Below are 25,270 nucleotides of genomic sequence, written 5' to 3' on the forward strand. Positions count from 1 at the left end.
TTTCGTGATCCCACTTCACCATCCTTTCACAAGCGGCCATCTTGTCTTTGTCTGCTCGGGACACGGGGCCTTCACGCAGGAGCTGGTTTAATCCCAAGCCCGCGATCGGGCCAGGGCTAGACTGACTTCTATCGTTATGGTTTATGGACGGGCTGGCCTGGGACTGTATGTATGTTTTGCGCGCACTCATCGCGACTTGTATACCTTGCTTAAACTGTGGTGCCATGGTATCTTTGCATGCCGTTTTTTGGCGTAGAGGGCTCTCAGTGTGTGGGGGCCATAACGGGCTGATGGTTCGGGGCGCTCTGGTGTCCAGTGGGCTCCTCCCCACCTTCTTTTCTGTTTTCTTCCCTTCTTTACTCTGTTCCTACTTTCTCTCTTCTCTATATTTCGGGTTCATTGGGCGACAGGCACTATGCTGGGGGGGGGGTAGGCCGTAGCCTCCGCATTGGTGTAGGGTGGGGGGGTAATACTCTGTTTTCAATTAGTTCTATGGGCCTTTTTTCTTTTATGTCTCTGTGCTCTACTTTCTTCGATTCGGGGTCCGGGTGTGGGGTGGATCTAGTGGGGGCGGCTCTGGAGGGGCGCATACTTGCTCATGTGACTATCCTGATATATCCTTGCACCGCCTCACTGATTGAGATTTTACTCCCAGTGTGGTTCTTACTGATGTTGCTGCTCGCCCGTGTGGTGAAGCTATCTTGCGGACTCGAATCTACTTTGCTCTTATCCTTCATTGACTTTTTTCTCCGATAAAATTATCAAAAACTTAAAATTAACCTTCACCTCTCCTTCCCCGGGTTTCAAAGATATCTCCAGTATGTAACTCATAACCTGTTGTTAATCCTGACCGTTGATGCACGGGGGCTGTAATGTGTGTATCAGTGCTCTACTGTATCGTGGCCGGCCTGACGGTTGTAGGCCCGTATTTGTTCTTTTAAGATGCACGAATAAAGGTTTTTAAAAAAAAAAAAAAAAAAAAAAAAAAAAAAGTATTCGGCAGCTCCCAATGACCCAGTTTACATTAAAGGTCAGGTCCCTTTGGATTCTCTTGTGGTGTCTAATACACGCAAGAGGGCAAACTCACAAAGTACAGGCAACACCCCTCCTCCTGATAAGGAGTCCAAGTTAATAGACGCATCTGGTAAACGTATTGCGTCGCAGGCCGCGAATCATTGGCGGATTGCCAATGCCCAAGCTTTTTTGGCCAGGTACGACAGGGCTTATTATGACGAACTTGAACCGCTCATGCAACACCTTCCTGACCAGTACAAACAAAAGATCAACCACCTTATACGAGAGGGGAAGTTGATCACAAACACCTCAAGTAAATGTGCGCTTGACGCGGCTGACACCGCATCTCGTGCCATTAACACCAGCATTGTTTTGCGCAGGCACGCTTGGCTCCGAATCTCTGGATTCAAACAAGAGGTGCAATCAGCAATTCTTAATCAGCCTTTTGATCAAGAACATCTTTTCGGACCCTCAGTCGACACATCTTTAGAAATGATTAAAAAAGATACAGACACTGCTAAGTCCATGGGGGCCTTACAATTGCCTTCCCCTAGAGGTTCTTTTCACCGCTCCCACTACAAGGGTGGCTCCAAAACCGTTGGCTCAGAACATCCTTCTTCTTATAAAAGCCCCACTCAAACGTCCTCCAAAGGATACTTTCGCGGAGGCTACTAGGCAACAATGGTAGGGGAAGAGGTCGCGGCAACAATAAACGCAACTCACCTACCATCAAACAGTGACTTCCCCCCCCCGATCATCCCACTCCTGTCGGGGGACGTCTCTCACAGTTCCTACCTGTCTGGAATTCAATCACAACAGACAAGTGGGTAAGAATAATAATCCAGTATGGTTTTTGCCTGAAACTCACCTGTACTCCCCCAAATCTGCCTCCCAGACTACATCCAATGTCCTCAGAACATCTGACACTTCTCAAACAAGAGGTTCTCTCTCTATTACAAAAACATGCAATAGAACCAGTCCTCGCGCGCTGACGTCAGTTCTTCTTTTTTCCGCGCCAGTAAGCGCAGATCCGGGAGAGCTACCTCTTTTAGTCTTTTTTGACTAAGTTTTTTGATCCTTTTTGATCTTGTCTCGACTCCGGTGCCGGTAGGATGCCTGGTTTCAAAGCCTGTGCTGACTGCAACTGCTTGATGTCGGTTACGGATCATCACTGCCGGTGCCTTTACTGTTTGGGCCTCGACCACGACGCGGAGTCGTGTTCGGACTGCAAGGCCCTGACCTCGAAGGCTAGACGGGAGCGGTCCCGTAAGCTCCTCGAGCTTCGCCACTCGGCTCCGCACCCCTCTCGATCCCGGTCCAGGAGGAGGTCCAAGGATCGGTTGCGGAGCCGCAGCCGACGTCATCATCGCTCGTCTGGCTCCAAGTCTTCGGGTAAGTCGAAGCACTCCAAGAAGTCCAAGAGGCGACACCGCTCTTCGGACTCCCCTCGCCATTCGCGCGACTCGGCTGAGGGTCAGGGTGGTTCCACCCCCGCGGCTCCAGCGGAGCCGCAGGCGCCGCACAAGTCCCCATACCCGCCGGTCCCTGGGATTGACGCGGCGCCGGCGGAAGTCAGTGCCTTCCTCGCGGCCATGAGGAGCCTGGCTCCGCTGTCGACGCCCGCTGGCGCGCCTTCTGGCCCCGCGGACCCGACTGGGCAACCTTGCATGCCGGCGGCGCCGCCGCCGGCTTCGGCCCCGACGCCGCAGGTTCCCGAGGGACTCGTCCCCGCCGACGCCGGTCGACCTAGTCACGCCTCCTCCGCCGGCGTCGACACCGGTTCCACCTCCGGCTCCGCTCGGCGTCGAGCCCCAGTTCAGCCCCGCTCCGGATCCGGCGCCGTTACGGCGTCGATGGACGCCGCGTACGGCGCCGTTAGAGACACATTATGTCTACCGTCCGGCTCCGCTCCTTCCTCCTGTTTACCAGGAATCGGATGACGGGGGCGACTGGGAGGGGTCCGAAGATCCTATGGCCGTTCAGGCTCAGCTGTCACAGGACTGGGCAGATGAACTGGGGGAGGCCAGTGGTCTGGATACCTCTCCTGACACTGGATTCATCTCTCCTCCGACTGTGGCTTCGGAGGAGGGTGCTGCTTTCTCTGTGGTGCTGCGCAAGGCGGCCGCAGCCCTTGGGCTCGAGCTGCCTGCCGTGGCTGTGAGGACTAACGTCCTCACTGAGGTGCTTCAGTCTGCAGCAAGCTCCACTGAGCCTCTGCTGCAATTCAATGAGGCCCTCATTGACGTTCTGCAGGGCACCTGGTCCAAGCCCTCCACAGTCCCTCCTGTGGACAGGAACGTCGCCAGGCGCCACCGCCCTGCTCCGGGCGACCCCAGTTTTCTGTCCCAACACCCCACCCCCAAGAGCCTGGTTATCCAGGCTTCTACCTCCCAATCCTCCTTCCCGACCGCTCCGCCGGACCGGGATACCAAGAGACTGGAACAGTTTGGCAAAAAGCTGTTCTCCTCCCTTAGTTTGGGTCTGCGGTCCTTGAACACCGCCTGTCTTTTGGACCGTTATTCCCACTCTCTGTGGGATACGGTGGAGGACGTGCTGCCCCTGTGTCCGGAGGAGGCCCAGACACGACTTACCCAGGCTCTGGCCGATGGGAGGGATGCAGCACGACATGCAATCCGATGTGGGCTTGACACTACGGACTCGCTGGGTAGGGCGATTTCTACCACGGTGGCGCTTAGACGTCACGCCTGGCTGCGGTCCACGTCCTTTTCGGGGGATGTCCAGAGCACTCTCATGGACATACCCTTTGATGGCACTCGCCTTTTTGGTGAGAAAGCGGACAGTGCGCTGAATCGCTTTAAGGACTCCCGGGCTACGGCCAAGTCCTTGGGCCTCTCGGCCCCGCGGTCGCAAACTTCCGCCTTTCGCCCCTTTCGTGGCCAAGGAAGGGGTGCCTCCTCACGTCCGTCTAGCCACCAGCCGCAGAACAAACCTGTGCGCGGACGTGGTTTCCGCCGAGGCGGTTCTGGAGGACGACGCGGTCAGCCCACATCCACCCCGGCAGCATCCGCCTCCAAGCCTTCCTAGTCCGAGCTTTCCGGCCCATTCCTCGCCAGTGGGCGGCAGAGTTCGCCATCACCTGCTCCACTGGAGTACCATCACCTCGGACAGGTGGGTGTTGCAAATCGTCCGAAGGGGCTACTCCCTCCCCTTCGAGACGACCCCTCCAGCCATGCCAACGCAGCACCACCGTATCTCGGAGGATCATTTGAATCTTCTGCGAGAGGAAGTTTCGGCCCTCTTGGCCAAAGAGGCCGTCGAGCGCGTTCCGAGCCCAGAAGTAGGTCGTGGTTGTTATTCCCACTACTTTCTGGTTCCCAAGAAGGGCAAAGGGGGCCTATGCCCTATCTTGGACCTCAGGAACGTCAATGCCTTCCTCCGGAAGGAACGGTTCAAAATGTTGACTTTGGCTCAGGTTCTAGCTGCCCTCGACCCTGGAGACTGGATGGTAGCGTTGGACTTGCAGGACGCATATTTCCACATCCCCGTCCTGCCGGCCCACCGGCGTTACCTGCGGTTCACGGTGGGCCAGGAGCATTTTCAGTTCACCGTGCTCTCCTTCGGCCTCACCAGTGCCCCTCGGGTGTTCACGAAAGTGATGGCGGTGGTCGCAGCTCATCTGCGCAGATCAGGGGTTCCAGTCTTCCCCTATCTCGACGACTGGTTGTTGAAGGCGGGCTCGCCCCAGGCAGTCGTCTCCCACCTCCAGACTACGGCGGATCTCCTGCATTTGCTGGGGTTTTCCATCAACGTGCCGAAGTCACACCTGAGTCTCTCTCAGACGCTCCTCTTCATCGGAGCGGTTCAAGATTCGGCGCAGTTCCGGGTCTATCCTCCGGAACAGCGGGTCCGGGATATACAGGCCCTGATTCCCATCTTTCGGCCTCTATCCTGGGTTTCGGTCAGGCTAGTGTTGCGACTTCTGGGGCTGATGGCCTCCTGCATCCTACTAGTGCATCACGCCAGGCGGCGCATGCGGGCTCTGCAGTGGGACCTGAAGTTTCAGTGGGCCCAGCATCACGGCAACCTGTCCGACCATGTCTTGATCTCGGAGGGCACTGCACAGCAGTTGCAGTGGTGGCTCACGGACTGCGATTGGGTCACGGGCAAGAGCCTCTCCCTTCCCCAACCGGAGCATGTCGTAGTGACGGATGCGTCCCTCCTGGGATGGGGTGGCCATATGGGAGAGGCGGAGATCAGAGGCCTTTGGTCTCCGACGGAGTCTCGCCTCCACATCAACCTGTTGGAGTTGAGAGCGATCTGACTTGCACTGAAAGCCTTCCTTCCTTCTGTCAGGGGAAGTGTCGTGCAGGTGTTCACGGACAACACCACCGCCATGTGGTATTGCAACAAACAGGGCGGGGTGGGGTCGTGGACCCTTTGTCAGGAGGCTCTGCGCCTCTGGACGTGGCTGGAACACCAGGGCGTCACCCGAGTGGTTCAACATCTGGCGGGCTCTCTGAACGCCAGAGCAGACGAACTCAGCCGCCGGTGCATGATGGATCACGAATGGCGTCTGAACTCCGAAGTGGCGCAAGGTCTCTTTCAGCAGTGGGGAGAGCCTTGGTTAGATCTATTCGCCACCGAAGAGAACGCGCGATGTCAGCAGTTCTGCGCGTTGGAATTTCCAAGGCGGCACTCGGTCGGCGACGCTTTTCGTCACGAGTGGAGTTGCGGTCTGTTGTACGCCTTTCCGCCTATACCACTTCTGCCCAGAGTGCTGAAGAAGATCAGGCACGACGGGGCCCAAGTCATCTTGGTGGCTCTGGATTGGGCACGAAGGTACTGGTATCCCGAGCTACTCAGTATGTTGACCGATCCTCCGATACGTCTGCCCCTTCGGGAGGATCTTCTGTCGCAGCAGCAAGGGACGGTCCTCCACCCGAACCTGTCCAGCCTCCACCTCCATGCGTGGAGATTGAGCGGCGGCAGTTGATGCCATTTGACTTGCCTCCTGAAGTCTGTGATATCATTCTGGCAGCCAGGCGTCCCTCCACAAAGACGGTATACGCCTGCCGGTGGAACAGATTTGTGGCATGGTGCACAGCAAAGGCTGTGGATCCCCTTTCCGCCCCTCTTTCTAAGGTTCTCCTCTTTCTTCTTTCTTTGGCCCGGCAGGGCTCTGCCCTGGGCACCTTGAAAAGTTATCTTGCTGCCCTCTCTGCCTTCTTACGGCTTCCTGATCAGCCTTCTCTTTTCAAGTCCCCTGTGGTTCAACGCTTTCTTAAAGGCATTACTCATACGTTCCCTCCTGTTCCTTTCGTAATGCCTCAGTGGGACTTTAATCTTGTTCTCACATTTCTGATGTGCGCTCCCTTTGAGCCTCTTCACAATTGTCCTCTTCGTCTTCTGACGCTTAAGACTGCTTTACTGGTAGCCATCACCTCGGCTAGACAGGTGAGTGAGCTCCAGGCTCTATCGTCCAAGCCTCCTTTTCTCTCTGTTCATCCGGACAAGGTTGTCCTTCGGCCTCGTCCCTCTTTTCTACCGAAAGTGGTGACTCCCTTTCATCTTGGGCAGTCTGTCACCTTGCCCACCTTCTTTCCGTATCCTTCCAAAGAGGAAGAGAGGCTCCACCGTCTGGACCCCAAGCGTGCGCTCTCTTTTTATTTGGACCGCACAAAACAGTTCCGGGTGGACGACCAACTTTTCGTTGGGTACGTGGGTGCTAAGAAGGGAAAAGCTGTGCACAAACGGACCATCACCCGGTGGGTCGTTTTGTGTATCAAAATCTGTTACTCCTTGGCAAAAAAGGACCCTCCTGTTGGGCTGCGCGCCCATTCCACTCGGGCTACAGCGGCTACTACTGCTTTGGGACCGGGAGTCCCGTTGCAGGCCATCTGTCAGGCGGCTACGTGGGCTTCGCTACACACGTTTGCCAGGCATTATTGCCTAGACAGCCAAGTCCGTAGGGATGGCTTCTTTGGCCGTTCTGTCTTCCAGGACTTTCTGGTGTGATCTTGGTTCGCAGACCCACCACCGGGGATGGTATTGCTTGGGTATCTATTCTAAGGTGAGGAATCTAACAAACGTGTTTCTTTCAGATGAACAAGTTACTTACCTTCGGTAACGATGTATCTGTAAGAAACATTAGTTAGTTAGATTCCTCACCGACCCACCCATCCTCCCCGTTCTGCGAACTGACATCTAGGGTTAAGGCTATCCCTTTCAGGGCCCTAGAATTTTTTGGCACCAGTGTCGGTATCTTGCATGGCTCTGCGTTCCTGGCGCGGAAGGCTATTTACAAGAACTGACGTCAGCGCGTGAGGGCGGCGTCTAAGTACTCCGACGTCATTCCGGCGCAAGACGTCGACGACGGACGCGGAGCCGCAGACGACGCCTAGCGACGCGCAAGGGGTATTGCTGACACAAAATCTTCCGGATCCAGTCTGACGCCTGGGGATATTCTAAGGTGAGGAATCTAACTAACTAATGTTTCTTACAGATACATCGTTACCGAAGGTAAGTAACTTGTTCTTCTCTCTCTATTACAAAAACATGCAATAGAACCACCGCTAAGGAGGTAACTGCTGCATTGTCTATGCACAAGTATACGATCTACAGCTCATATGCCTCGAACGGAAAATGCTACTTACCTGTATGCATCTGTTCTTGGCATATAGAGCTGTAGATTCCCGGATACCTCTGTGTTCCTGTATTATCTTACTTGGATACATTACACGTGGTCATCCTTTTCTATTTCTTACTAACTCCATCATGACACTCCATGGCAAAACAATCTGGAGATGGAGTTGATGCCCATGCGCACTATCGTCCTAAGGAGGAGTCACCTACCTCGTGACTACAAAAGACATCTTCCAAGACAAAAACAAAGTGCAAACATCCAAGCCCAACACCATTTGGCGATCTATGCACATGTATACGAATCTACAGCTCTACATGCCAAGACCAGATTCCTACTGGTAAGTAGCATTTTCCTTTTCAAGCATTTTGCTGTTAAAACTGTACAGATATGAGTGAAGAGCCAAAAGGAAGGGATCACTTAGACTTGGAAGCAAACACACATGCAGCACTGGCCGGTTTCATAATGGGGTCTGTGGGGTAATCAAAGCGCCTTATAATGGACCGCTCTAAAACTCTCTACTAGTGCAGCTTACGACAAGCCTTTGACAACCTATCAAATTTACTGACATTCATGACAAGTCATTCTGCCATATTCTAAATCTTTTTAAGCTTGTAAACAACTGACTCAGGAGGGCCAATGTAGCAAGCATTGACATAGTTCAATTTAGAAATGATGGTAACCTTAACAGCATAAACCTTGGTGTGGCATACAATAAGAATGTTTTCTTCAAGGCCCTCATTTGGAGTGAACAGGATGACGCCACTTCAATAGCAGGAGGAGTACGGTGGAAATGCCATCATTGTAAGCTTGTCTGGTGTCCTTCAATGCAGCCTTATTGTCCAGACACAAGGTAGCAACAAGTATTAGTCAAAACGATACCCTTTCAGACTTAGAGTGCTAGACAGGGACAAAGTCTTTTGCCATTTCTACTGCAAAGTTTTTAAGCATAGGATTAGTGCAATGCCATCTTGTGTCTGGACAAAGCCAAAACTCTCTGAAGAGTTAGGATGATAGCGAAACACGTGTCACATGTTGCTTATATTCATTCTAGGTTGGCTTGGGTTGTATGTTACCAGTCCAAAGCTGTAATAATGTGCCTGGAGTGTTAAATGGCTTTTGTCATTTTACAGCTCAACGTAGATGGCACTGAGCTAATCCTATGCTTAAAGCCTTTGGTGTAGAAATGGGAAAAGATTCTGTCCATTTGTAGCTCGTCATGGATGGCACTGTGCTATTCCTATGCCTAACACACTTTGGTAGAAAAAAGAGACATTTGGGGTGAGTAAATTTAGTGTTGCAGGTGGTAGGATTCTCTATACAGGAGCTGCTCTCCACCTAAACTTAGGAACTACCCAGAGGGGGTTGGGGGTGGGGTTGGGGGTGTGTCTGTCTGTCTGTCCGATAAACTTTATCGTGCACACAAACAACCGTGTATGTGCGCTATAAAGATAATTGTGTTATCCTCTGGTGTGCGCTGTTTCCTTCGGGATCTGTCCGGAAGATCTGGTTTTGTTTATTTTGGACGGCTGTGCCAGATAAATGGGGCCGCACCCGGCAATTCTCTTGCTTATTGTTTTATTAGCATACAGAAACCCAACGCATTTCGGTTTTCATACAGACCTTCATCCACGAGTAACTTCCCAACAATCAATGCAACCTATATTTCCTTTTCCCTGCCACACCATTTCCTGTTTTGCTAAGCATGATGGTTCTTGCAGTCTTTTTAGGCCAAGGGAAACATTAAGATTAAAAGGGACAGTGTTGTTTGTACAAATATGCTACTAAAGTGACCATGTTAAAATATTATTAAATGTTACAAAATTGTTTTGTGCAAAAATTAAAAAGGGAAAATTCATTATTGAAATATTTCGAGATATTTTTAAAGCTCTTACTCTATTTCATACTTTTATGCACAAAGATCCATTTCATTATTGCGCAAAATTCCATAATTTCTATTGATTTTATATCCTCCATTCTATTTCGAATGTTGCAAGTCAATAATCCTGATAATTGAACTGATTTTGGTATTCTATTAGTTGAAATTTTATTTATTCTGAACTTTCTAGTAGTCTTTATATACCTTTGAGTATTGCACTCTTTCCCGCCAGCTCATGCCCTCCACTGGGCTATGTTGCACTCTTCCAACAACAATTCATGCCCTCCAGTGGACTATGTTTGGTAGACATTGTGACATTTTGCGAAAGGAATGCTGGATGATTACTCGTCCTTTGTACAAATCCGTTGTCATTACATTACTGCCAGTGGACTTTTTTGTGTGACTTGTCAAGTCGCTATTCCTATGATTAAGGCACTTATGCTGAAATGCGTCAGGAGTTCGCATATTTAGAACCAGCAATATTAAAATGCTCTGTGAAGTCTGTAACTTGGCTGTGGCACTTCTGTTTGATAGATATATATATTTTACCTACTGGCAGTTGCCAGTAGGTAGTTGTAGTTAGGACCTATTTTCCATAGGAATTCTGCAGCATTCTATTCCCAATAAGTCTGGCGCCGGTTGACGAATCTTCGCAAAATTTTTCTATATATATATATACTGTTCTTATCTAAATATTTCTTCTGGCTTAGACCTTTTAGAATGAAATTTTAGACATATAGTTTTTATTTATTGTGTGTCTTTTGTTTGTTCTGATGGTTTTGAGTTTTAGGATTTTATATTGGAATATAAACATTATCTAAGTTATCTTGTTCCCCTCATGAACCACAAGGGAAATTCAACAGCCCTCTCCTTAGTGTCCTCAGCGGCATTAGCTTATATGCATATTTATTAGCAATCCTTTGCACATATCCACCTCATTATATTTTGCACTAGGTGTCCATAGGGACTAGTACCGCACGATTTGCACTCTTTTTGCGCCTTCGGATTTTATAATACCATCTTTTATTTGTTTTTACATCTTTTAAACATAAGGGTATATTACAATGATTACAGATCAGTGTACCTTCTAACTGTATATAGTCAATGAGATTATCTCATGTATGTCTATTAGGTAGCCTACAGATTATGGTTATAGATCATCATTTAGAAGTACCATTACGAGATTGGAAACCTTACCTTAGAAGTATCTCCCATGGGGGCAATAAAAAGAAGATAACATTTTTTTTTTTGGGTGAGGCCCCATGTATATGCAGTCCAATCTAAATATTATTCCAGGGTGCATTCATGAGGTATTTTACACAGGTATTTGGCAAGCACATTTATTTATTTTTCACACACATAGTGTAGAAATGGACGAACAGAATACTCTTATAAGGTTTCACTCCTTTTCAGGTATTCTACAGGTATTGGCAAATATTTTCTATGTTCAAAATTGCAATATTTGATTTTATTGGACAACAGGACTTGTGTAAACGAGGTATTTTACCTGTATGTATTTAACTTTATGCAAAATGTCGAACATATGCTATGTATTATTTTATCGGCATCAATTTGAAACGTATCAGTCTGTTTTCCATGTCCATCAATTCAGATCATGTGTGTGTGTTTTTTTTTTCAAGCATTAGCACTTTAAATAATGAGCAAAATACTCTGAGCATTGTCATGTGATCAAGGCCGCTTTGACGGCTGAAACGCGTAATGGCAGGCGAGGAGGAATACAATTCTTTTGAATCTACACAAGGAGGTCTACGTTCGTTCTTTTTCCTTGGAGAAACTTGTGAGCAAAGAGAGCTCATATATATATATATATATATATGTGTGTGTGTGTGTGTATGTATATATGTGTGTGTATATATATATATATATATATTATATATATTTTTTTTAATTTAAAAAAAAAATTTAATCGGCTGGGTAGTTATGATTAGGATCACGTTTCCATAGGAACTGTATGTTTTGGTTTGCTAATGACTTTGCCACCGTTTGACGAATCTTCAAAAAATAGTCCCAAAAAAAGTCTGCCCACCTCTGCTCCTTCCTGGAAGGTGTCAGGGTGCTCTGTCAAGCGGGGTTGAGAAAAAGGAGGGTCCCAAGCACGTTTTCCCCATTCAATATTCCATAGGAAAATTGAGCTGTGCTACAGAAAAAATGACAACAGAATTACACTAAATTTGGCAGAAAGCTAGATCTTTACAGAGAAAGACTGCTTTTTTTGTGAGTTAGTGTAAATCAGTTGAGTACTTTTTGAGAGATTAAGGTTAAAATGTATGTATATTTCACTGTAAAGAGGATCGGCGGACCCGATAGATAAGACAATAATGCGATTGGCTTTCACAACATCAACAAAGATGTTGCAGCAACCATTTTAGGACTCTGGGACTCAGTCCCTGCATTCTTTAAAAGAAATGTAGGGATACCCTGGCTCCATTCAAGGGGGGCAATACTGTATTATTTTTGTTTATGGATCCTTGCATCCACAGATTGCTGTAAAAATAAATTGTTAAAAAAAAAAATGAAAAGTGGCTCCCAAACTTTTGGTTATGAAGCCACTCTGGAGTGGGCCAGGGTGTTTCTGTAATAAAAAATGAAGGGGATGGAGCTGTGGCATGGTTGGGTTCTCCCTACCCCTAGCTGATTTCGTAGTCCATTTGTTGCGCACCACTGCATATTTTGTTGTTGAGGGGCGGTGTGCCCCCCCCCCCTCCCTCCTCCCTGTCGGGTCTGATTTCGGTCCTGGGACCATATCCACAAGTACCCGGCCCATTTGTAGTTGGGGATGGTGGTGTGTGGTCCCCTCCCAAGCCAATTACAGCCCAAGGGACCCTATCTCCTGGGTCCCAATGCATTTTTTAATTGGGAAGGGGGTGTAGGCCCACATCGTGAGCCAGGGTATGGCCCTAGGGACCCTATCACCCATGGCCCACCCGAAAACAGTGTCTTGGAGACCCCAACCCCTGGGACACTAATGTTCCCTTGCCGATATTTCACTGCTTCTGCAGGTGGGAGCAGAGATCTATCTCCCTCTCTATGCTCTAGCAGGCTGGAAACAGAGGATTGCTCCTGCCTGGTGGGAGCAAAAAGAAAAGCTACTGACACTGGGGGAGTAAGGAAGAGAAGCCAGCTCCTGCCGGCGCCTTAGTATGGATGATGGCAGGAGAGCCTTGATTAAAATGACGCCCCTTTTTATTGTTACTTTAAAAACCAGTTAGAAATTTACTGAGAAACAAAAACAACAAACTAACATTTCCCTATAACATTTGTTTTTTTCAGTGAACGTCCAAGTTTTTTTTAAATATAAAGTAAGATATCATAACAGTTCCTAACTTTAACATCACTTCAACCTGTTTTTTTCAACTGGGTGGGAATATATATATGGGTATATATACATATATGCAATGACAAATTAAGGTTTACGATTAATTATAATTAGGAAACCTAATTTACTATTCATATGCAAAGACAACTTAAACTACACAAACCTTAGAAGTTAAAGTTGTACCTCAGTTATAATTTGGCCCCTCCCGCACAACTTACTATAACTCACTTCTCTGTACACAGTGTTGTGAACTCGCTAGCCAGACTACATCAGCTATAACCCCCTCTGCTGCTGTGCACAGCATGAGTGTTGCTACGAAAGCTATTTTTTAACGTGGTATAAGTGATGTAATATGAAGGGCTGTAAGCTTTAAATGGGGAAGGCGTGTGGTTCATGTAGTCTGGCTATCTGGCGACTGCCACAGTACCTTCTCCATAATTTCTCGTGGAGTGGTATGGCGTAGAATGTTGTAGAGTGGCATGGAATGCAGTGGCGTAGAGTGGATTAATGCAAAGTAGAGTGCTCCGGCGTACAGTGGTGTAGAGTGTAGTAGTGTAGTGCAGAGCAGAGTGCAGTCACTTAGGGTAAAACGGTGCAGAATAGAATTGTATACCGTGCAGTGATGCGACATACAGAGCAGTGATGTATAGTGCAGTGGTCCAGAGTAGAGAGGCATACAGTGCAGTGGCATCGAGTAGAGTGGTGCAGAGTAGTAGAGTGCGGTAGAGTAGACTGGCGTGTGAACTGTATTGGGTTAGAATGACGAGGAGTGGCATGGCATATAGGGTGTGGGGTAAAGTGACCTGGTGTACACTGCAATGGCATAGAGTAGAGCTGTGCACAGTAGAGCTGTGCAGAGTAGAGCTGTGCAGAGGCGTAGAGTGGATTAGAGTGGTGGAGAGTAGAGTAGTGTATAGAACACAGAGTTAGAGTGCAGTAGAGTAGTGTGGTGGGTGCAGAGTAGTGTGGCTTAGAGATCAGTAGCGTAGTGTGGTGTAGAGTGGTCCAAAGTAGAGTATAGTGGAATAGAGTGTAGTTAGAGTAGAGTGGTGAAGAATAGAGTGCAGTGGCATACAGTGCAGTAGCGTAGAGTGAGGCAGAGTGCAGTGGCACTTTCATATTACATTTTTTTCATTTCACTTTCAATAGTGCCATGGTACTATTGCAATAATTTTGAGAGTACCGCAGTAATGTAGATTTCACATTAAAACACAGAATAAAGACAAAGTGTGATCCAAACAAAATGGCAGCCATATTATTTTCCAAGGGCTTAGCCTGATCAGTAATAGTGTGTTTTGTCATCGTCATGTACCGTGTTATACCACAAAGGTATCTTAGTATATTGTAGCTCAATTTATCACTAAGTTTTTACTTAAAAACAAGTGAACAAATTCAGATCAGATACTAAAAAGCAACCTTACCATGCCATAATCTATATTCCTGCCAGATTTCATGTAAATCCATTGAGGTTTTTTGTTGCTACATCTGATTAAAAAGTGTATGGAAAATGCATTGGTGGGAAAATGTGTTATGCCCCCCTCTCCCCTTTTTTTCTTTGCACCCCCTGAACTAATCACCACGAAACAAGTGTAGAAAAAAATATTATGCATCCAGCTGTATCCTTGTAGAATAGCTGCCTCCTCCCCTACAAAAATGTCTATCCATCTTCATAGTAGTCTGGAGTAGGAAGGGGTGGGGAGCAGGAGTTAATAGAATGTACTGACAAGAGAGATACTACAGCCCATTTAGAGGGTTTGTCTGAAGGAAAGGCCTAGGAGTTTCGTTCTCACTACAATAAGTAACTTGCACATCATTGAACATAATATGCAAAGATAGTGTATGTGACTACAGTGGAGTGGTTGCTAGTAATTCTCAATACTTGTAGGAAGGGTAAAGAAAGACCTGACCCCTCTCCTCATGTTTCCACAGGAAGCAATTCAGTTGGATGGGGAGATATTCTTTGCCCTCTTGCGCAGGGCATCACCAATGGCATACCGGCACTTGAAGAAGTACAAGATTGATCCCATTCTCTACATGACTGAGTGGTTCATGTGCATCTTCTCACGCACGTTACCCTGGTCCTCAGTGCTGCGTGTCTGGGACATGTTTTTCTGCGAAGGTAAGACTCACTTGATAACTAGATATCCATCTAAACAAATGTTTCTACACCCTGCATTCCCTCTTATATGCATAAAAAGGTACAATGTCTCTGCACAAATGCAAGATTCTAGGACACCATTTATAAAATGTATATTTTCCAATCGGATAAGATGAAAACATGGCCAAGATAGCAACATTTTCAGCTATTTATTTTTAATTAGAGAGCGAAAAAAGAGTAAATAATACATTTCTCTGAAAACGTCGCCCAAAGCCATGTAACCTTGGAGCAAAAGAAAAGCCAGAGATGGTGCCCTTATACAAGGTGTACACTTAATGGAATTAGATGCTGTTCCTTTTAGACACTTGAAAGATTCCACTATCTCACCATGCCCAGAAAGGTGTCAGGCAGTTTTTTCTTTCGACTTGTGAACCTTAACACTAATTAAGCCATTTTTGGAGGGTGGAGTTTCTCACAATACTTTTGGATGTTTCCCTTTTACCTGACTTTAATTGATGGTGTGTCATCTTCCTTTTGTCTTTCGCCCTCTTTTCCAGCTTTTTAATTTTTTAAAATAAATGCAGTGCCTATAGGTGAAAAATGTCGATGACCGCAATGTCTGTGTGGTTTGTTTTCTTGAAACCACTCCACTAAAGACTGATTTGTCAGAAAATGTCATTTAGGAAGCTAAGTGACAGGGTAGGCGCCTGCTTCAGGGTTACTAAAGAGGAAATCGGATGCCGGGTGTCACTAGCTGATACCACCGGTGTACCTCTTTTCCTCCCACGATGCTGCTTCTGCCACTGGGTCCGCAGCTACTCATCATCACCGGAACTTCTTATTCCGGTTGACATCAAGGGACATATGGTCATCTGAGTATAACCATGCTCCAATGTTGACAGCCTCTCAGTACTCAGGGATGACTTGGAGGATCCAGTGAACAAAGACATTTTCTCTTTGGAGAGGGGGGCTCTCCATCCTTTAAAGTCTCGTTCCCTCAGACTCTTTTTGGCAGCACTGGGATATCTTCCACTTGGAAGATCTTGAAGAGGATAGTTTCTCTTCTCCTCTGGATCCCGCAGATTTGCTAATTGGTGTCTAAACAGAAGATTATGGCCAATCCTCCTGCTGGTTAAAGTTCTCCTCCAAGAGTTCAGCCACAACGGCGTCACTCGCTTTCTTCAGAGGTCATGTCTACACTTCACATTGAAAATACTTAAACATCCTTATGAGTGTTATCACAGGTCAACAGATGTCACCTTCTTGGTGTTCCTTCATGACACTCAGAGAAGAGAAGCAGGAACATACCTCTCTTCACACACGCATTCCACTTTTCTGAGTCTCTTAATTCCAGAAGAGAAACTTGTTGTGCAGGTTTATGCCTCAATGGTCTGGATTTGTCAGGTTTATCTGGTTTCTTGGTTAGGAGGAATACTGTTGTTCTGGGTCTCAGATTAGATTTCATTTGGGATGGAGGAAATCATTTTTGCTGATTATATCCTTCTCTATACAAATGAACCAGAGGCTATCATAGATAGACTGCTACAGGTCTTTAAGATCTTTGGATGATACTCAGACTTCAGAATTAACTATAATAAATCTGTACTTTACTGCCTGTTTGCCTCATCTCTTAGTCTGGAACTCCGATGCCCATCGGTTATAAATCGAAAGGGTTTTAGATATCTTGGATTTATATCCCCTGTGATAAAAGTGAGTTCTTTGAGCTCCACCTGTAGGGAGCGCTTCACTGGTTTCAGTAAGAAGCTGCTGAAGAAGGCATACCCCTCGGTCCCTTAGGCCCAGCTGCCATGTTCAATATGATCACACTGTGATTCCTAAATTCGCCTCTAAAACTTGCCCTACTATGTGCCAGAGGACTTTGTTTTAAATCCCTAGATGATTATGATACCTGGATATGCTACTTTTTGTTTGCTGCAATCTAAATTCCTCTGCTCCAGAGCTTTAGCCAGACCCAAGGGGTCTACAACTGTTGTCTAGCTCTGTCCAAACTTCGAAAATATTACTGTGCTGCCTAATTCTTGATTGAAAAGGAGTTGGTCTTCTCAACTGATAAGGACCCTTTCCTCAAGATAAAAAGACAGGTAATGGAGCCCCATAGTTACCTTAAGGGCATGTTACGTAGTTGATGAAAGTTGGTTTGATAATTGAAATATTACAGAAATAGTCATTGAGAATAAAACACACTGTTGTGTCAGTTTAATAAAAGTATAAGAGTGATATTCTAGCCCGGCAGGCCCCAGTATACAGAATCCAAGATGGTTCAGGTAATAGAAATCCTATTTAGACACTGCTCATTTATTGATCACCGCAGGGTGATGGAACTCCCAGTTTGGCACTACATATTACAAATAACCGTCCAACCTGTATAAAATATTTAAACTGGTTGTTTATTCTTAAGGGAAAGGACGTATATCAAACATTATTACATTATAATATGCTGGATTCATTTAATAAAACTGCTTCATTCTTTACTTAACTTATGGTTCTATTGACCAAAGCTTTCCCCCCAAAATTTAAAGCTTGAATATACTTTTTCCCATTAAAATCTATAGGAACACCATATAAATATTTAGCAGCTTGCATAACAAGAAGGGATCTGCGAATTTAACTGAGCACACTTTATCAGCGATGGACACATGGAGTTCTGCATCTGTGAGTTTGGGCTGGAATGGTACCTCGACTAGATGCACACCCCTGTGGAAAATCATTTTCCTAGTGGATGTTGGGCGACTGGAACATTTCACTAAATGAGATATTTTATTTATTAGCACATAGGGGTAGTTTGAGACTTAACTGGGAGTAAATCCTTTTGAACTCCTCAACAAAAATACTAGGAAATATTCCGATACCTACATCTCATGCATGCCCTGGCTGTCCATGTCCTAAGTGAAGCCTCTCTTGATAATAGTTTTCCTTTGTAAAACAAGATTCTGTTTGAGCTCCTCAGTGATAAAGTGATATCTAATTTTACGAACAGAAGATAACTTGGTGGACACTCTAGAAGCTAAAAGAAAAATGAGTCATGGACTTAGGAGAGCTTGGAGGCCTTTCCTGGGCCTGAGAGAGCCATTAGAGCGGGAGTCAAGGTTGATCCAAATCAAAATGTTACAAAGAATGTTTACACAATGGCACATATAGTACAGTGTGGTAGAGCTTGTTGTGATCTGTGCCTCAGGATGCAGATAGATGAGAGCCAGACCCTCTGGTTCTGACCCCACTTTCAATCCTTTTGAGAATGGGTCAGGTGCTGTTTGATGCTGGTGACAGGAATCCCATTGAGCAGGGATTCAAAACTTCTTTTGCTAGGTATTTGAGATGACAAAACTCATTCCACCTACATGAAACAGCAATGTAATTTGGGACTGATGGTGGTTAGTCACAACATTGCCCGACAGTGGAGAGCTTTGGACCTCCTAGGGAGGAGAAATAGAAACTGAACCTGGACTACTTCATGGATGTGAAAAAGGAATGTTTATAGGGGACAGGGATACCTGAGGAAGTATAAAATATGAGGACCATTGGGTGCGGGGGTTGGAACACCGTTGTGTGGCCTGAACCATGAGTTGGGGACTACATGGAAAAGTGGCATAACTCTGTAAGCTACGACTGTGGGTGGCAAAACAATGATAGCCTTTCCCTAAAGATTGTCTTGTTAGTCTCAATTCTCCTTTGATAGGAGGACACATATAAGAGCCACCCCTGCGATCTGACATCACTTTCTTCCTCCTTCCAGATGCAGTGTGTAAAATAAATTATCTGAGACAGTGTGCTGATTTCTAACTTGGGACCGTCTTAGATGGCAAAGAGGTCACTCCACAGAAAGGGGAGATGTGAGGGTAATGAGGACTCTGTGAATGATAGTGTATCTACTGTAAAGAGAGTTACCAAAGAGAAGCCACCTGTTCACTTGGCTGATTGATTACTTAATATTTGTCCAGGACTACTTCAGTCTAAAAGTTGACTGTAGACCTACTCTTCAGGCCGGGTCCTCAGCAGAACATGAAGGAATACACATTGATTTCAACACTAGGAATTCCATACTTGAGGGTAGTGATGAGCAGGAAAAAGGAGTGTCTTTTTCACTAAATATTTCTTTCTGTTCATTAGAAATGCCTTCACCTCTGCACTACTCAGACACCTTCAGTTAGACAATTGTCCTCTCTTCTGGGATCCATGGCCTTGTGCATCTTTCTAGTCTGCAAAGGTAAATGGGAGGCCTTTGCATTAATGTTTGCAAGATCAGTGAAGTCACAAGTCAAGAAATTGGAATGACGCAGTATATCTGTCAGTGCACACCTTACAGTCCATAAGGTAATTGTTCAGTAAGAAGGATTTCTTCGCCGGAGTTCCCTTTCTTCCTCTTATTCATTGACCAGCATTGGTAACTGGCACCTGACTGAAGGGTGGTATGCTCATATGAACAAACTGACCTATTGTGTTCCTCTGTGGAAAAGTGATAACGACATGATGAAGTTAAGGGCAGTTCATCTAGTTGTAAAGGTTTTCTTATCACTGACTAAAAATTTAAAAAAACAGCCCTCTTGATACAGCCAGATAGACATGGTATGTTATGTGATAGGCAGGAATGGACGAAGTCCAGAGCGCTCTCTCAGGAAGCTTAGATTCCAGCATCCAATTTAGCGGTAGATGCTGGTGGGAGGCAATTGGTCGATACTTGCCATGAGGGAATATTTGCAGGCTTCCGAGATTCTTAAAGGAGCACAATCTATTTTATTAGATACTATTTGCATTGGGGCATCATTTGTAGGCCTAGGCGGAACTCCGTGAAGTGACCAAAAAACTCTGCCGTGCTATGCGGTGTTCCGCAAGTGACGGAGTGCGTTACGTTGTGCCATTCACACTGATTTTTAGCGCTGGGTGTTTGTCCCGATGCTGGAAAATCAGTGTGAAGGTTTCTCAACGCGATCTGTCGCAGCCATCCGCAACCGCCTGCATTGAGAAATCTCACCAGGAGGTGGTCTGGAGTAAAATTTCCCCGCTCCCCAACTTATGTTGGTGAGCGATGCAAAAACTCTGCTACACATAGTGCAGTGTTTCAGAACTTCCAGCAATACGCAGAATGCAGAGTGAGAAAAACCTCTGCAAACTCCTCGAGCGGAGCGGAATTTCACACCCAGGCCTAATAATTTCCTGCTTTTCCCTTACATTATTGTTACATGGTTGTGTGGTTTCAGCCATATCTGGAAGTTTAACTGTGTTTTGACTTACTGATATTAAATGAGTGAATCTTATCTTTTTGGTCAATTTTCAATATTGATTTAATTAAAAAAAACATTTTTAAAAAATGTGATCCGGGATCTTGTGCATGTTTGGAACTATTCTACCTTTTATGGATTCAGAGAGAATACCAATGGTGGATAACTTATTACAAGTAAGTAACCTTTCCTTTTAATTTTATACACAGTAATTCAGTGGTAGGTTCCCATGGCTGACGTTGTGTGTGAGGTATTATCTCCAGGGTTAGTTTTCATGGTTAGATCAGTCTGTAGCGGCCTTGAAGTTTGGATGAGACGGAACAGTGTGTAGGCTGTGCTCCCAGGTCAAAGATGGTGATCATAGGTTGAGATCTTTGAAGTGGCAGAAGACTAGTTACTTGGTCACTCATGTCACAGTGGAGGATTGGTTACTTTAGTATCTTTTGTTTATTTACGACCACTCTAACCCCTCTTTTCTCAGTTTTTTCAGGTAGTTAGATATTGTTGTAGCTAGCCATGATTTTGTTTTTACTACATTGATGGTATTTATTTTGTGTGTAGCATTTTATTGTCTGAGGATTTCTGATTTTGTTTTTTGGAGGACAATTCAGTGCAGATAGGGTGGTTCAGGACTGTTGAAGGTAATTTGTGAACTTTCTAGATACAGGCAAATGTTGCAGTAGGCACTACAAGTCTTCTACTGTTTTCTCACTTTATCAGCTTCATTTCACATTTGAGTTAGAATTTGGTTAAATGTAATAAGACACCTTTTCAGGGGTGTGCAAACATTTATAAAGTATCTACTTGTCCCATGGACAGGAGGCTTCAGAAATCTGCTTGTCCATTAAAATAATCTGCTTGTCCCATTTAATGCAAAGTTGTGAGGTGACCTATTATTATTATTGTACCATTGTCATTATATCATAGCTTTGGTAAGACCCACTGATATGGCATGGCTTGGATTCTAACACTGCTCTCAATATGCCTTTGTTCTGGACTAATATACCAGGGCTTCTAATTTATGTCCGCTCTTTGAATAGTTTTGAACACAAACATATATTGCATGATGGATGTGGCTGACACCACTTCTAGGGGAGGCTATACAAGCGTTGTCTATGCAGAAACTCATGATTACATAACTCTGGATTCACGCTGGAGGTAGCGCAATGTCTCATCAACCTGTTTGGTGTGGAATACATCTTCAAGCTGCAGGTTGATGAGAAAGTAAATAGGGACATAGAGACTGCAAAGTCTGTGGGGACCTTACAGGGCAGCAGGTTTTGTGAGTCCTTTCGTATACATCAGGCAAGGCGTGGTTCATAGCCCACCTGGTCAAGGCCAATCATACCAAAGGCAACAACACTCCTACAAACATCAGGCAGGTAAAGTTTACAACCACTGAACCTATAGTGGAAACCACAGGGGTAGGGGAAGGGGAAACACCAACAAAGGGTCTACCCCTGTTGAACAGCCCTCAGATCTCATCGGCCATACTTCTCTTGTCAGGGGGAGACTAAGCCACTTTCTCCAATAATGTCAGCAAATCGCCCCAGACAATTGGGTGTTCAGTATTATGCAACATGGTTACTGCCTCAAATTGCTTACAGCTCCTCCCAACACCCTCCCTGAAAACACAAGTTCAGTCCAGAACACGTCCACCTTCTCCAAGAAGAGGTGTTTGCACTTCTACTTAAGGGGGCCGTAGAGTCGTTATGGCCACACATCCAAGGGATAGAGGTATATTCATATTATTTCCTCATACCCAAAAAAGACTATTCCCTCGGAACAATATTCGATCTCGGGCCAGAAAACTTAAAAATTACCAAACTTCATGAAGTCATTCCCCTTTTGTAGCAAGGAGTCTTTATGAAGGTGCTCGATCCTAAAGATGCCAGTTTCCACATTCCAATCCACTCGCAAGTACCTGAGCTTCATGGTATGTGGTCATCACTCTCAAGGAGAGGATGTAGCCTTATGGCTAGAGCAGTCGACCTCTAAGCTGGAGAACCGGGTTCGAGTCTCGACAACGACGCTCACAATCCAGTGATTCTTGGCAAATCACTTAATCTCCCCGTGCCTAACAAAAATGAATATGTCCTCATGTAACGCAACTGGTACTCATGTAAAGCGCTCTGATACCGGATGTGGGTCTAGTTCGCGCAAAAATTTTTTTTTTTTTTTTTAAAGTAATAATTACAGTTGCAGCTCATCAGCTCCGAGACCAAATTCATTTTTCCCCATACCTAGAAAATTGGTTGGTCAAGAGCAGCAGCAAATTCCAATGCCTAGTGCATACTCAGGCAACAGCTTTCCTCCTGTGTTACTCACTGGTATTCACCATAAATGCCAAAACTCTCATCTTGTGCTTTCTCAGTTATAGCCTTTTATAGTCTCTATACTGGGCACAGTCACCACCAAAGCTATGCAAATTAGAAAAACAATAAATGCTGCCTCTTTTACAAATAAACCGACATATTCCAGTAAGCTCATTTGGGTATCTTCTAAAGGTGATGGCATCTTACATCACAATAGTACCACTCGCAAGGTTGCACATAAGGCCCTTGCAGATTGTCTGGCAGTACAGTAGTCACAAGCTCAGGGATCACTGGGAAGTTTTAAGTGCTGGTATAGGCCAAACTGCACCACTCTTTGCAGTGGTGGATACCCACCAACACGGTGCAAGGCATGCCTTTCACAGATCTAGGCATTTATGTGACCATTACTAGGTTTGGTATGGGGCGCTCGTTTAGACCTGCACATAATGCAGCAGCAATGGCACACACAACATTAGAAACACCACATCAGTTTTCTGGAGTTTCTAACTTTACAACTATCTTTCATAGCGTTTCTTCAAATCAATTGGGGGAAAGTACTTGGAGCCAGAACATATAATATGACTGCCATGTATTACAAACAGAAGCACACATTCACTGAAGCTCTCCCAGCTAGTGCAGACCGTTTGGCACTGGACAGTTAAGCACAAGGTGCTCCTACTGGCACAACATCTCCGAAGAGTAACCAGCCACCTTCCAGACCTGCTCATCAGGTCATACTAGCAAACCCACGAGTGGGAACCCCACTCACAAGTCCTTCAGACGTACTTCACGAAATAGGGCACTCCGCAAATAGACCTATTTGCAACAGCCCAAAAACTCAAAATGCCATACGTTGCTTGCTGCCAGATACGCACACCAACTATTCATAGGGAATGCCTAAAAATGGTCAGGGATATTTTCTTGCACTTTTCTACCTCTCCCACTTCCATTAGTCATCGGTGAGTTCAGACAAACATCTCTCACCCTCGTCCTAGTTGCTTCAATTTGGACAAGGCAGCCTTAGTTTTCCACTCTCCTAGAACGGTTCATCTTTCCACACAAGAATCTTCCTCTCAAACCAGATCACCTTAATGCGAAACAAGGAATATCAGACACCCAGGCCCAGCACAGCTCTATCTAGCAATCTGGCATCTGAAGTCCTAGAGTTTGTATACTTGCATCTCCCACAAGAATGCATATCCATCCCTAAACTGGTCAAGTGCCCTATGATTCACTCTTGTTACGTCGCAAAGTGGAAAAGATCTGTCCATTACTACATAGCCAATAACTCTGAACTCTGATCCTTTAAACCCTGCAGTGCAACAGATGATTACTTACCTCCTACACTTACAAAAGTCACGGCTAGCTTACACATCTGTTCGTCTACATATAACCGCTGTTGCATTTCACATGCAAAACAGACACCATACATCACTGTACAGAATTCCAGTCATAATGGCTTTTCTGGAGGGACTTAAGAGTAATGCCCTATATGGAATCTTTTTTTTATTAGATTTTTTCCTGTGTAATATGAACATAGTGGACTGCATCACAACACATTAGAGGTTATATAGCCAATATACAGACACATAACACCAGTGTTGAGGTTGACATAGTTCAGTCCAGTAACCTGATGTAAAAGACTGAGGTAGGTGAGTATTTATAACAGGGCACTTAATCTGGAAAATCCAATAGACCGGGGTGAGGGGTTGGGACTAGAGGAGCACAGTAAGTATTAATGAAATTGGTCCTAAATGTCATTTGGACGAGCCACTCGATGAACTTCTGCAATGTAGTGCTCCATCATGTTGTTGCAGTATGACATGTCTGAGCCATTGGGCCCTTGTGGGCGAATTCTTTTGCGTCCAGACCAGTGCCACCCATCTCTTGGCTAGTTCCACCGCTAATGAAGCCAGTCAGCGTGTTCTGGTAGGAAGAACTGATGTGTCTCCTAATAATACAATCTGAGAACAAGGGTCAAGTGGGGTTTCCAGTATATCTCTCACTATATTGAACATGTCTCGCCAAGACAGAAGCGCATTCGGACAGTTCCCAGCCACGTGCACAGAGCCTGCATTTATCAAGCCACATCGTTTACAAACAACTTGGCCCCTATTCCCAAATGTATCCAGTCGTTCAGGAGTGTAATAGTATTGATGCAAATATTTAAAATGTATCAATTTATGTTTGTAGTTGAACGGTGTCCTTAACTTGTGCTCAGCAGAATGCCCAGGTTTTATCAGAATGATGATTGCTCAAATCTTCCCATCTACAATTAGCATCTGGGAGAGTGTCACTGGTACATGACAAAACCATGGAGTATAAATAGGAAATTGAATGCCCCATGTCAGCTTGGAGTATATAGGCGGTTAATAAGGACATTTCGGGAAGTAGGTCAGGAAAGGTAGCAAGCCCTGCTCTGCCCGCTGAGCGCAAACTCATGATAACCCAGCAGTGCTAGTATTGAGTTTCCTTATCTATCTCAGAAATGTAGTGAGAGAAAGGAGCCCTCAAAAATGAGGTTTCCAATTGTAGTCAATCCCAAAGTGCTTAGGAGTTTCTGCATAGCTTGTTATTTAGTGGGAGGGAGTAGCGGGTTATCTGTAAGGGTTATTAGAGGAACGTGTGGCATATTGAGAGCCATATATGACAGCAAGTCCCACCAGGATCGACAGGTCATGGCGACAATGTCCACATCATTCTGCTCCAGACGCGGCCGAATGCACACAATCCCCTTACAGCGACTGGGAGCTAACAAGTGCTCGTTCGACTCTGACATACACAGCCAT

General features: G+C 45.7%; 1 protein-coding gene across 1 annotated transcript in view; it reads left to right on the top strand.

Annotated features, from left to right (window-relative positions):
• The window catches only part of TBC1D10B (TBC1 domain family member 10B), a 339,453-nt gene that overhangs the window by 235,075 nt on the left and 79,108 nt on the right, over nt 1-25,270 (top strand). The window contains exon 7 of the mRNA XM_085618470.1: nt 14,761-14,950. Coding sequence (XP_085474596.1) covers nt 14,761-14,950 — 190 coding nt within the window. The remainder of the gene's footprint in view (nt 1-14,760; nt 14,951-25,270) is intronic.

The sequence above is a fragment of the Triturus cristatus genome, chromosome 7 (genome assembly GCF_964204655.1).
Source record: "Triturus cristatus chromosome 7, aTriCri1.1, whole genome shotgun sequence".
Classification (NCBI taxonomy): domain Eukaryota; kingdom Metazoa; phylum Chordata; class Amphibia; order Caudata; family Salamandridae; genus Triturus; species Triturus cristatus.